The sequence below is a fragment of the Eleutherodactylus coqui genome, chromosome 1 (assembly GCF_035609145.1).
Source record: "Eleutherodactylus coqui strain aEleCoq1 chromosome 1, aEleCoq1.hap1, whole genome shotgun sequence".
Taxonomy (NCBI): Eukaryota; Metazoa; Chordata; class Amphibia; order Anura; family Eleutherodactylidae; genus Eleutherodactylus; species Eleutherodactylus coqui.
This window is the reverse complement of record NC_089837.1, coordinates 245,716,180-245,729,370: the sequence shown is the minus strand read 5'-3', so window position 1 is coordinate 245,729,370 and position 13,191 is coordinate 245,716,180. Positions and strand designations below refer to the sequence as shown.

General features: G+C 48.3%; 1 protein-coding gene across 3 annotated transcripts in view; it reads left to right on the top strand.

Moving 5' to 3' along the window:
• AK9 (adenylate kinase 9) overlaps positions 1 to 1,526 on the top strand; it is a 165,503-nt gene extending 163,977 nt beyond the window's left edge. For all 3 annotated transcript variants that reach the window (XM_066607687.1, XM_066607671.1, XM_066607680.1), the window contains exons 37-38: positions 303 to 417; positions 836 to 1,526. In XM_066607687.1, coding sequence (XP_066463784.1) covers positions 303 to 417; positions 836 to 1,038 — 318 coding nt within the window. In that variant the 3' untranslated portion in view covers positions 1,039 to 1,526. The remainder of the gene's footprint in view (positions 1 to 302; positions 418 to 835) is intronic.
• The last annotated feature ends 11,665 nt before the right edge of the window (positions 1,527 to 13,191 follow it).

Genomic DNA, 13,191 nt, shown 5'->3' with positions numbered 1-13,191 from the left:
TCTTAAGGGTAGTAGCTGCTTGGTGTATACTCCCACACAGAGTAGATACAAAGTGTAAGACCATTCTGATACATGTAGTCCACCATGCAGACCAGCAACCTATTAATGATGCCATAATAGTTCGGTGGGTCGCCCTGCACTTCAAAAAGTGAACAACATTGGCACTGCCAAAATTGCTGCAAGGAAAAGTAGAGAAATTGCCAACAGCAACCAATTAGAATGCAGATCTCAATATGCCCACTGATACTTGTGGAATAAGCATGCAAAATAACTGTGACTTCTGTTTGCACTTCCTTTTCTAGGGAGGAGCCACTGCTTTAATAAAGGCGTTAAATGATGTGGGATGTCTAAAGCCAAAGTATCCATTTTTAAGTGTAAAGCAGTCAGCTCTGCTGTATATTGCATATCACCTAAAAGGTAAGGAAATTGCAAAATATATCAAGTTAAATATACTTCTCTTTCTAAAAGAGGCTCTTATCAGCTCTCTTGAAACGTCTGTTTTGGTATTGTCTTGTACTCCCGATTTAAAACCTTTTTGAAGCATTGTTTCTTAGGCCGCTTCTTCATTGTTTCTTGTACAGTTTCTCCGTTATTATATTAACTGGCCATTACCATTCACCTTGTCAATAGGGCTGTGGCACTGACTGGACAATGTCAGACTGTGTAGGGACTCACTCTATTGACAAGGGAAATGTTAAGGGCTTGCGCAACTTCAAAGTTCTCTGGCGCGTAGAGTGTTAATTTTATTTTTGTTAGTATTAAAAGTATTTTAATATCTAGATACTCATTATGTTTGCAACAAAGATTGTCGTTGATTCAACCTGTAATTTTCTAGCTTACAATCCACGAAACTCTGATTATATACGAAAAAGATACAAGAAGAAAATGGAGCAATTTGTGGAGTCCTGTCAACTAATTACTTACCTTGGAAACAAGATGACCCGCAAATACAAAGAACCTCAGAGGAGACCTATTGACTTTGACCATAAAATGCAATCATTTCTTTCACTCCGAAATGTGGATCCAGCATGTATTTAACAGATACTAACATACAGTAAAGTAGACAAAAGTTTTAGGCAGTTGTGGAGCTCTCTTCACCATACAGAACAAGGAGTCCTGAACGTAATGATATGACCCCCACAGAGCCCTGATCTCAACACCATCAAGTCTGGCTGAGATTACATGAAGAGGCAGAAGCAAGAACATCTGTGGTTATTTCTCCAAGATGTCTGGAACAACCTCCCTGCCGAGTTCCTTAAAAAACTGTGTGCAAGTGTACTTTGAAGAATTGATGCTGCTTTGAAGACAAAAGGGCAGTCGCACCATATATTGATGTGGTTTACATTTATCTATTGATCATTCACGTTGCAATTTGTTAGTTCGAAAAAACTAATTAATACTTCTGTTTCAAAAAGCATTCTTACTTTGCTGCATTTTTTTCTACACCTGCCTGAAACCTTTAAACTGACTATTTATAACTAAAAATGTATATGTTCCAATTCTACTAAAACTTATTTTGTTTTGGAATTACAGTGTTAAAAAAAATAAATCTACATATTATGAAGAGAATGACTCCTTGCACATCTTCCCATGCCCAATAGTTTTCGCGATATGAGTTATCAAAAATTATGATTCTCGGTGACTTTGGGAAAATTGACCCCAATGGCTTTGAAAATTGAGATTTTTATATAATATTCTTGTAACAAACAAATGCGCAGAAATTTGTAAAAATTGGCGATAGCCATGTGTTACACCTTGGATGATTTGTCCTGGAGTGACCCCACTGTAGTTCCTGTTATGCAGAAGCACTTTATTGTGTGCAGAATAAGTGAACTTCTGGGATATTTGGCAACAGCGATTTAGGCCGAATGCAAACAGCTGGGTCGGATTCCGACTGCAAGATTCCTCTTAGTGGTATGTGACCCTGTTCCCCTGCAGTGACCCGCGGCTTACCTGTCCGGCGTCTTCACTCTGCGCTGTGGATGTGGCGCACAGGCACAGTGCAGAGCCAGCGCACTGAAATAGGACATGCTGCGATTTCCACCTCGCGAGCGGAATATCACAGTTGATTTCTGCTCGTGGGTATGGAACGTTCATTTTTAAATGCATGTCCTATATGGCTGTATTTGCTGCAGGATCCGGAGCTCTGGATCCCGTAGTGCAAATACACCCGTGTGCATTAGGCTTTTCCTTCATCATTGCTGCTGTGTAAGGAGAAATCCAGACAAAAGACAAACACCACATGTATATGTAAAGAATTATTTTCTATTTATTAGAATATTAATAAACAACATCATATTTTGGTCCAAAGGACGCAACAATTTTGTGAGGATTTTTATCTCCACTTTTCAAAAGCTGTAACTTTTTTTAATTTTTTTCATTGACACGGCCATATGAGGGCTTGTTTGTAAAACTTATTAATTTTTAGTTTATTTTAAGCAGGGTTAACAGCAGAGATATAAGTTCTCATTGATCTTAGGTGTTGCAGCGAGAGGGCAGCTATCTGTCACAACCAGTCATATAGCGTGCAGGGGTTAATAAACTACACAATGGTCACAGTGACTCTCAGGTCCTCAGGACCAGTGGAGATATCAGAACTTGCTAATGTCCTTCTGACCAGTCCTCCAATGTCCTAAAACCCTGGATGTAATCTGTCCTGCTGCATATTGCTGTTTAGAATTATAGGATTAGAAGAGCTGATGTTGTAAAACAAAAAAAAGACCACTCTTGCCATATCAATGGGGGAGACCGCTTTGACCATGGGTATAACTACTGCCATTAGGAGGCAAATACTAAGCAGAAAAAAAGGTTCTACTTCTCCCGCTTGGCTATACAGCCCCTGCAGCCACCATAGGGGTCCATAGCAGGCAGACCTATTTTCTCGATGACCTTCAAGCACCATCTGGACTTGGGGAATAAAAGGGAGGCAGGACTCTCCCTTTTACTCCATTGAGGTGGGCGAATAGATTGGAGCTAATCATTCTGTTGTCTGCCCCAACCTCTGAAGAAAAGGACCCCTAACATGTATATAGCTCGCCAGCCATGTTTCCCTTCTTTAACACTGCAGCACTCCCTTCCTCATTAAAGGCAGGCGAGTGTGAGGTGAAACACTCGGCTAGCAACAAGGTGTAAGTATAAAAACAAAAAAAACGTTTAAGTTGTGGACCAGCACAGGGCCACATCCCTGCTTTAAAAAAAAGGGGGTCTTCCTTTTAGATGGGGTTTTCTAAGAAAATAGTATTGATGACCTATCCTCAGTTCCCCAGACGATCAGCTATTGATGATAGGTCATCAATAGTATTTTCCTGGGAAACCCCTTTAACCAGAAAATAACTGAAAGTATAATCGCTCACATCCATTACAATGACACAACAAGCTCTTCAGAGCAACTACACATCCTGGCATCCTCTTCCTTCCTTTGTACACATCTTCTTTTACCCACACTTTGCTTCTGGCACTGTAATTTTAGTTCAGCCGCCTAAGCTATCCCTTGGGCTTTACCTCCCTCCCGTTGGTGTCAGCAGATCAGAAATCACCTGACTATGGCAGGTAGCACTCTCACTCTGCCTTTTGCAGTCACATGACCTGCTGACATGCCAACCCCAATTGTGGTGACGTGTTAATATATTACTGGACAGAAATAAATCACACAACTTCCTGCACCACATGACAGTGTAGTGGAACAGTAGATCCATGAAGCTTTCATAACACAATTAGGCCCCCTGTCCACGGGCGAGGCGGAATATCGCTAGTGATATTCCGCCGCAGGAGAGAGAACTGACAGGTCTCTGCGCTTAGCCTATCTGACAGCCTCACTGCGGAGTCCCGCGAGCGGACAATCGCTATGACTCTCCGCTCGTGGACAGGGGGCTGAGGTTTCCATAGGATTATTGCCGCAAGTAACGCAATGCAAGATTGCCCGTGGACAGGAGCCCAAATTAGTAAGTGCTCTGTTTTTATGTAAGGAAAGCATTGCTGAATAATTTTTTATACTAGATTAACCCTTTAGGCCAGGGCCCCATCAGCCTTACGGTTAACTTCAAAGGGCCGACTGTACTTGTACAACTGTATAGTAATACTGACTCCCATAGTGGCCATAGTAGTAATAGTGGCCATAGTAGTAATAGTAACCCCAGTAATAATACTGACCCTGTATCGTCCCAGTAGTAATAGTGACCCCAGTAAAAATAGTAATAAGGCTTAGAAAATAGACTAAGAAATAAGTTGCACCACAGACTTAATATACATGCACTTAAAAGCAGCTTCTTTATTTCAAATGAGTGGTTGATTCATGAAGGAGAAAAGATATGGTATGCAGTCTAATATTAATTCAGAGATGATAGTGACGTTTTGGAATCCAATGTCCTTTATAAAGCTAGTAGAGAACCATATACTCAGAGACTTTTAATTCAGAGCAGGGGGATAACTCTGTACATAAAGATAGATGACCCTACAAAAGACAAGAAGCAACCACTTCAGTAAAATCCTGGAAACACACAGTGGTTGCTTCTTATTATTTGACTGCATACCAAGTAGTAATAGGGTCCCCCATAGTGTCCCTAGTAGTAAAAGTGATCCCATAGTGGCCCAAGTAGTAATAGGGTCCCCCATAGTGGCCCCGGTAGTAATAGTGGTCCCATAGGGACCTCAGTAATAAAAGTGACTCCCATAGTGTCCCCAGTAGTGATAGGCTCCCTCATAGTTGCCCCAATAGTAATAGCCCTAGTAATAATAGTGACTACCATGGTGGCTTCAGTAATGAGTGACCCCCAAAGTAATTATAGTTCCCCCAGTAGGTTTATTTAAGGAAGCCAAAGAACACAGTTGCAGCAAAACAGTAACAGAAACCTCTGCACAACACCGCAATTATGTGAACTACAGTACTCAGCCACTCACAGGATTCAGCTGTGTTTCTTCTACGCCCATTGAAGCCTGTGAGTGGCTGAGCATTCATGTACACAATGAACGGCATGTAACCGCCCACTGCTTCTTCCTGGTTTCGGGCATCAGCACTGCACTGCCAGAAAGTGAGTGGTGGGGGCAGATGAGTATTCAATTTTTTCTTAATTTTAAGGCTGCTTAATAGAGATGAGCGAACGCGTTCGTCCGAGCTTGATATTCGTGCGAATATTAGGGTGTTCGGGATGTTCGTTATTCGTAACGAACACCATGCGGTGTTCTGGTTACTTTCACTTCCTTCCCTGAGACGTTAGCGCGCTTTTCTGGCCAATTGAAAGACAGGGAAGGCATTACAACTTCCCCCTGCAACGTTTAAGCCCTATACCACCCCCCTGCTGTGAGTGGCTGGCGAGATCAGGTGTTCGCCTAATATAAAAGTCGGCCCCTCCCGCGGCTCGCCTCAGATGCCTGGTGAGTTAGATGAGGGACAGTGCTGTTTATACCGGAGCTGCTGTAGGGAAAGAATTGGTAGTTAGTGTAGGCTTCAAGACCCCCCAAAGGTCCTTATTAGGGCCACTGATAGCTGTGTGTTGGCTGCTGTTAGCAGTGGCATTTTTTTTTCCTCAAAATCGGCTCTGCAGAGCGTTGCACCTGGCATTAGGGACAGAAGTGCTGCATAGGCAGGGAGAGTGTTAGGAGTGAGTGTAGCCTTCAAGAACCTCAACGGTCCTTTCTAGGGCCATATTTATCCGTGTGCAGTACTGTCCAGGCTGCTGTTAGCTGTGCTGCATTTTTTTTGGGCTTCTCAAAATCGCCTCTGCAGAGCATTCCACCCTCCATTGATACTGCAGGGAAAGAATTGTATAGGCAGGGCCACAACACAGTTATTATTCATAGAATATACGCAGTGCTGCCTTTTGGTGGAAAAACAAGTGAAAACAAATCTATTTGTCCAGCCTCTGTCCGTCCTTACGGGCGGTGGACACGTGTGAGCTGCGTGAAAAACATTGCTAAATCATACGCACCCAGCTACGCTTTACTGCTGGCTTCGCCATTTGCTTTCCTTAATTGGGAAAAAAAATACCTGCTCTGCCAGAGTTATAATAACTCTGCTACCCTCACGTTCTGTGACACATTAGCAGGGACACAGCACAGTTATTAAACTTCTCATGTTCATTGAATATACGCAGTGCTGCCTTTTGGTGGAAAAACAAGTGGAAACAAATCTATTTGTCCAGCCTCTGTCCGTCCTTACGGGCGGTGGACACGTGTGAGCTGCGTGAAAAACATTGCTAAATCATACGCACCCAGCTACGCTTTACTGCTGGCTTCGCCATTTGCTTTCCTTAATTGGGAAAAAAAATACCTGCTCTGCCAGAGTTATAATAACTCTGCTACACTCACGTTCTGTGACACATTAGCAGGGACACAGCACAGTTATTAAACTTAGATTATTCATTCACTAGAGGCAGTGGGGCCTTTCGTTTTCCAAAAAGGGAAAAAATTATATTTGGCCTGCAGTCTTGCGCCAATTTATTTCCTGCCTGTGAAATCAAATCACTGGTAATACAGCATGCTGAGGGGTAGGGGTAGGCCTAGAGGACGTGGACGCGGCCGAGGACGCGGAGGGCCAAGTCAGGGTGTGGGCACAGGCCGAGCTCCTGATCCCGGTGTGTCGCAGCCGACTGCTGCGCGATTAGGAGAGAGGCACGTTTCTGGCGTCCCCACATTCATCGCCCAATTAATGGGTCCACGCGGGAGACGGTTATTAGAAAATGAGCAGTGTGAGCAGGTCCTGTCCTGGATGGCAGAAAGTGCTTCGAGCAACCTATCGTCAACACGCAGTTCTGCGCCGTCCACTGCTGCAAATCCGAATCCTCTGTCTGCTGCTCCTCCTTCCTCCCAGCCTCCTCACTCCACTACAATGACACCTGCTCAGGAGCGGGAACACTCCCAGGAACTGTTCTCGGGTCCCTGCTTAGATTGGGCAGCAGCGGTTCCTCTCCCACCAGAGGAGTTTATCGTCACTGATGCCCAACCATTCGAAAGTTCCCGGGGTCCGAGGGAAGAGGCTGGGGACTTCCGCCAACTGTCTCAACAACTTTCTGTGGGTGAGGAGGACGATGACGATCAGACACAGTTGTCTTGCAGTGAGGTAGTAGTAAGGGCAGTAAGTCCAAGGGAGCAGCGCACAGAGGATTCGGAGGAAGAGCAGCAGGACGATGAGGTGACTGACCCCACCTGGTGTGCAACGCTTACTCAGGAGGACAGGTCTTCAGAGGGGGAGTCAAGGGCATCAGCAGGGCAGGTTGCAAGAGGCAGTGCGGTGGCCAGGGCCAGGGGTAGAGGCAGGGCCAGACCGAATAATCCACCAAGTGTTTCCCAAAGCGCCCCCTCGCGCCATGCCACCCTGCAGAGGCCGAGGTGCTCTAAGGTCTGGCAGTTTTTCACAGAGACGCCTGACGACCGACGAACAGTGGTGTGCAACCTTTGTTGCGCAAAGCTCAGCCGGGGAGCCAACACCAACAGCCTCACCACCACCACCATGCGCAGACATATGATGGCCAAGCACCCCACAAGGTGGGACGAAGGCCGTTCACCGCCTCCGGTTTGCACCCCTGCCTCTCCCCCTGTGCCCCAACCTGCCACTGAGATGCAACCCCCCTCTCAGGACACAGGCACTACCGCCTCATGGCCTGCACCCACACCCTCATCTCCGCTGTCCTCGGCCCCATCCAGCAGTGTAGTTCAGCGCACCGTTCAGCCGTCGCTTGCGCAAGTGTTCGAGCGCAAGCGCAAGTACGCCGCCACGCACCCGCACGCTCAAACGTTAACCGTCCGCATAGCAAAATTCATCAGCCTTGAGATGCTGCCGTATAGGGTTGTGGAAACTGAGTCCTTCAAAAGTATCATGGAGGCGGCGGCCCCGCGCTTCTCAGTTCCCAGTCGCCACTACTTTTCCCGATGTGCCGTCCCAGCCCTGCACGACCACGTCTCCCGCAACATTGTGCGCGCCCTCACCAACGCGGTTACTGCCACGGTCCACTTAACTACGGACACGTGGACAAGCACAGGCGGGCAGGGCCACTACATCTCCCTGACGGCACATTGGGTGAATTTAGTGGAGGCTGGGACAGAGTCAGAGCCCGGGACCGCTCACGTCCTACCCACCCCCAGAATTGCGGGCCCCAGCTCGGTGGTGGTATCTGCGGAGGTGTATACTTCCTCCACTAAAGCACCCTCCTCCTCCTCCTCCTCCTCTGTCTCGCAATCAAGATGTGTTAGCAGCAGCATGTCGCCAGCAGTCGGTGTCGCGCGGTGTGGCAGCACAGCGGTGGGCAAGCGTCAGCAGGCCGTGCTGAAACTACTCAGCTTAGGCGATAAGAGGCACACGGCCCATGAACTGCTGCAGGGTCTGACACAGCAGACCGACCGCTGGCTTGCGCCGCTGAGCCTCCAACCGGGCATGGTCGTGTGTGACAACGGCCGTAACCTGGTGGCGGCTCTGCAGCTCGGCAGCCTCACGCACGTGCCATGCCTGGCCCACGTCTTTAATTTGGTGGTTCAGCGCTTTCTGAAAAGCTACCCACGCTTGTCAGACCTGCTCGGAAAGGCGCGCCGGCTCTGCGCACATTTCCGCAAGTCCCACACGGACGCTGCCACCCTGCGCACCCTGCAACATCACTTTAAGCTGCCAGTGCACCGACTGCTGTGCGACGTGCCCACACGGTGGAACTCTACGCTCCACATGTTGGCCAGGCTCTATGAACAACGTAGAGCTATAGTCGAATACCAACTCCAACATGGGCGGCGCAGTGGGAGTCAGCCTCCTCAATTCCTTTCAGAAGAGTGGGCCTGGTTGGCAGACATCTGCCATGTCCTTGGTAATTTTGAGGAGTCTACCCAGGTGGTGAGCGGCGATGCTACAATCATTAGCGTCACCATTCCTCTGCTATGCATCTTGAGAAATTCCCTGCAAACCATAAAGGCAGCTGCTTTGCGCTCGGAAACGGGGGCGGGGGAAGACAGTATGCCGCTGGATAGTCAGGGCACCCTCCTGTCTATTTCTCAGCGCGTACAGGAGGAGGAGGAGGAGCATGAGGAGGATGAGGAGGAGGGGGAAGAGACAGCTTGGGCCGCTGCTGACGGTACACCGGCTGATTGCCTGTCATCCTTTCAGCGTGTATGGCCTGAGGAGGAGGAGGAGGAGGAGGAGGAGGAGGAGGATCCTGAAAGTGATCTTCCTAGTGAAGACAGCCATGTGTTGCGTACAGGTACCCTGGCACACATGGCTGACTTCATGTTAGGATGCCTTTCTCGTGACCTTCGCGTTGCACGCATTCTGGCCACTACGGATTACTGGGTGTACACACTGCTCGATCCACGGTATAAGGAGAACCTGCCCACTCTGATTCCCGAAGAGGAAAGGGGTTCGAGAGTGTTGCTATACCACAGGACCCTTGCGGACAAGCTGATGGTAAAATTCCCAGCCGACAGCGCTAGTGGCAGAAGGCGCAGTACCGAGGGCAAGGTAGCAGGGGATGTGCGTAGATCGAGCAGCATGTACATCCCAGGCAGTGCAACAGTCTTTAAGGGCCTGGCCAGCTTTATGGCTCCCCACCAAGACTGTGTCACCGTTCCCCAGTCACGGCTGAGTCGGCGGGAGCACTGTAAAAGGATGGTGAGGGAGTACGTAGCGGATCGCACGACCATCCTTGGTGACGCCTCTGCCCCCTACAACTACTGGGTGTCGAAGCTGGACATGTGGCCTGAACTAGCGCTGTATGCCCTGGAGGTGCTTGCTTGTCCTGCGGCTAGCGTGTTGTCGGAGAGGGTGTTTAGTGCGGCTGGGGGAATCATCACAGATAAGCGTAGCCGCTTGTCAACCGACAGTGCCGACAGGCTAACACTCATCAAGATGAACAAAGGCTGGATTTCCCCAGACTTCTGTTCTCCACCAGCGGACAGCAGCGATACGTAAGCAATACGTAGGCTGCACCCGCGGATGGAAGCTACGTTCTCTCTCACCATCCAAAACGGGGACATTTCTGCTTCATCAATCTGTGTCTAATATTCCTCCTCCTCCTCCTCCTGCTCCTCCTCCTGAAACCTCACGTAATCACGCTGAACGGGCAATTTTTCTTAGGGCCACAAGGCTCACTCAAATAATTTTTCAGAACAATTTTTATAAGTTTCAATGCGCTTAAAAGCATTGGAACTTTAACTTGAACCAATTTTTCGTTACACTGGGCTGCCTCCAGGCCTAGTTACCACTTAAGCCACATTAACCAAAGCGATTAATGGGTTTCACCTGCCCTCTTGGCTGGCCATGGCCAATTTTTGGGATGTACATTAGTACTGTTGATACAGCAATTTTTGTGGGCCCTCGCCTACAGTGTAATCAAATTAATTTTTAGGCCACCTGCATTACAGCTGACGTTACCTCAGCTGTGTTGGGCAATGCAATGGGATATTTTTGTGTACCGCCGGTGGGTTCCAGGGAGCCACCCATGCTGTAGGTGCACACTGAGTTTTTAATACATCTGTACACTTCTAAAGAACCCGTCTGACTGGGGCATGCAGTGTGGGCCGAAGCCCACCTGTATTACGCACGACATTACTACCTCAGCTGTGTTGGGCAATGCAATGGGATATTTCTATGTACCGCCGGTGGCTTCCTGGCACCCACCCAGGCAGTGGGTCCACAGGGAGTTTAACCTACATGTGTCCACTTGTAAAGAACCCCAGTCTGACTGGGGCATGCAGTGTGGGCCGAAGCCCACCTGCATTAAGCACGACATTACTACCTCAGCTGTGTTGGGCAATGCAATGGGATATTTTTGTGTACCGCCGGTGGGTTCCAGGGAGCCACCCATGCTGTAGGTGCACACTGAGTTTTTAATACATCTGTACACTTCTAAAGAACCCGTCTGACTGGGGCATGCAGTGTGGGCCGAAGCCCACCTGTATTACGCACGACATTACTACCTCAGCTGTGTTGGGCAATGCAATGGGATATTTCTATGTACCGCCGGTGGCTTCCTGGCACCCACCCATGCTGTAGGTGCACACGGAGTTTTTACTACATCTGTACACTTATAAAGAACCCCAGTCAGACTGGGGCATGCAGTGTGGGCCGAAGCCCACCTGCATTAAGCACGACATTACTACCTCAGCTGTGTTGGGCAATGCAATGGGATATTTCTGTGTACCGCCGGTGGGTTCCAGGGAGCCATCCATGCTGTGGGTCGACAGGGACTTCACAATAGGGAGTTGTACCTGCCTGTGTCTATGAATTAAAAAGCCCGGTCTGACTGGGGCATGCAGACACCTTGACAGAATGAATAGTGTGTGGCACATAGGTTCCCCATTGCTATGCCCACGTGTGCAGCTCCTGATGGCGGTGGCACAGGATTCTATTTCTCATTGCTTCTGTACAGCATTGTGGGCTATCGCTCCGCCACTTTTAAAGAGGGTCGCTGCCTAGCCGTGCCAACCTCTGCAGTGTGTGCCTGCGGTCCCTTGTCATGGCAGACGCAATTCTAAATAGACATGAGCGTGGTGTGGCATGAGGGCAGCTGAAGGCTGCCCAGGGACACTTTGGTGTGCGCTGTGGGGGGGGGGGAGGGGGGGCGGTTGGGCAGCATGTAACCCAGGAGAAGTGTCAGTGGAGTGTCATGCAGGCAGTGATTGTGCTTTGTTGGAGGTAGTGTGGTGCTTAGCAAAGGTATGCCATGCTAATGAGGGCTTTTCAGAAGTAAAAGTTGTTGGGAGGGGGGGGGGCCCACTCTTGCCGGTATTGTGGCTTAATAGTGGGACCTGTGAACTTGAGATGCAGCCCAACACGTAGCCCCTCGCCTGCCCTATCCGTCACTGTGTCATTCCCATCACTTTCCTGAATTGCCCAGATTTTCACACATGAAAACCTTAGCGAGCATCGGCGAAATACAAAAATGTTCTGGTCGCCCATTGACTTCAATGGGGTTCGTTGTTCGAAACGAACCCTCGAGCATCACGGGAAGTTCGTTCCGAATAACGAACACCCGAACATTTTGGTGTTCGCTCATCTCTACTGCTTAACCCTTCTTTTTTAAGTCCCAGGAAAACCAGATGGAAAACAGATGGCAGGTGGACCAATATGGTCAAAAAATAAACTAGGCGATAATAATTGACCCAAAGCTGGGGCTATGTTCTACATTCCTATTTCCATTACGGAGAATAGATGCGAAGATAGGATCAATGTGTAAAATATGTGTCTATTTATTAACTATCTTGCATATTTCCTGAAATTCACAGCTAAATGCTGTGGAAAATACTACTGCAGGATGACTGACATTTTTTTTATAGATGGAAGTGTATATAAGAGATCTGATTGATCCCTATTGTTTACAATGGATTTAGCTCTTTAACATCCATGATGGTTATTTGAAAATATAGGAAAATTAGGAGAGTGCCCCATCTGTGGGCCAAAACCTCTGTGGCGATTAATAAAGATGAGGACACCCACCTGTTGTGGTGGTCGTCCAAACCACCATGTGACACGTAAGAACGCCTTGCTACCACACTGTAATTCCTGACAACCATGCAGAACCAGAAAGAGCACACTCGAGGAAGCAGACAGGCAAAACAGGGATCAGAAATAAATAGGAAAATAATGTATAAATAACGCCGGCGCTCCTGTGCGTTTACTCAGTACGAATGATAATTGATGGAGAGGCACTTACTTGCACAGAGGGGCCCATATGGGTGACGAGCCTCCTCTGTAGAAGTCTGGGAAAACATGTCTCCACCTTGTGTTCAGTAGTCTGGAGCCCAGAGAATAGCACCACGATTGATGGCAGTAGGATTGTGGCACACAGATTTAACCACAAAACGTGAGTATCAGATTAAGGATTTTTTAATTTAATACAAAGGCAATATGCCACACATTGGTAATGAACATGCAAGTGACAAGCACTAAGGCCTCATGTCCACGGGGAAAATCAGGCCCGCTACGGATTCTACATGTAGAATCCGTAGCGGGCCCCTCCTGACCCGCGGACATGAGGGCTGAAAATAAGAATTTAAAAGAATTTACCTATCCGTAGTGGGCGGGGAAGGTCTGCTGTTCCTCACGGCCGGATCTTCTTTTTCGGCCGGCGGATGAATTCGTCACGCCGGCGGCACGTCGCGACGTGCCGCGCGCATGCGCCGGGCACATCCGCCGAGCCGAAGCAAGAAAGATGCGGCCGTGAGGAAGAGAAGACCTTCCCGGTCCGCTCCGGATGGGTAAATACTTTTAAATTCCTATTT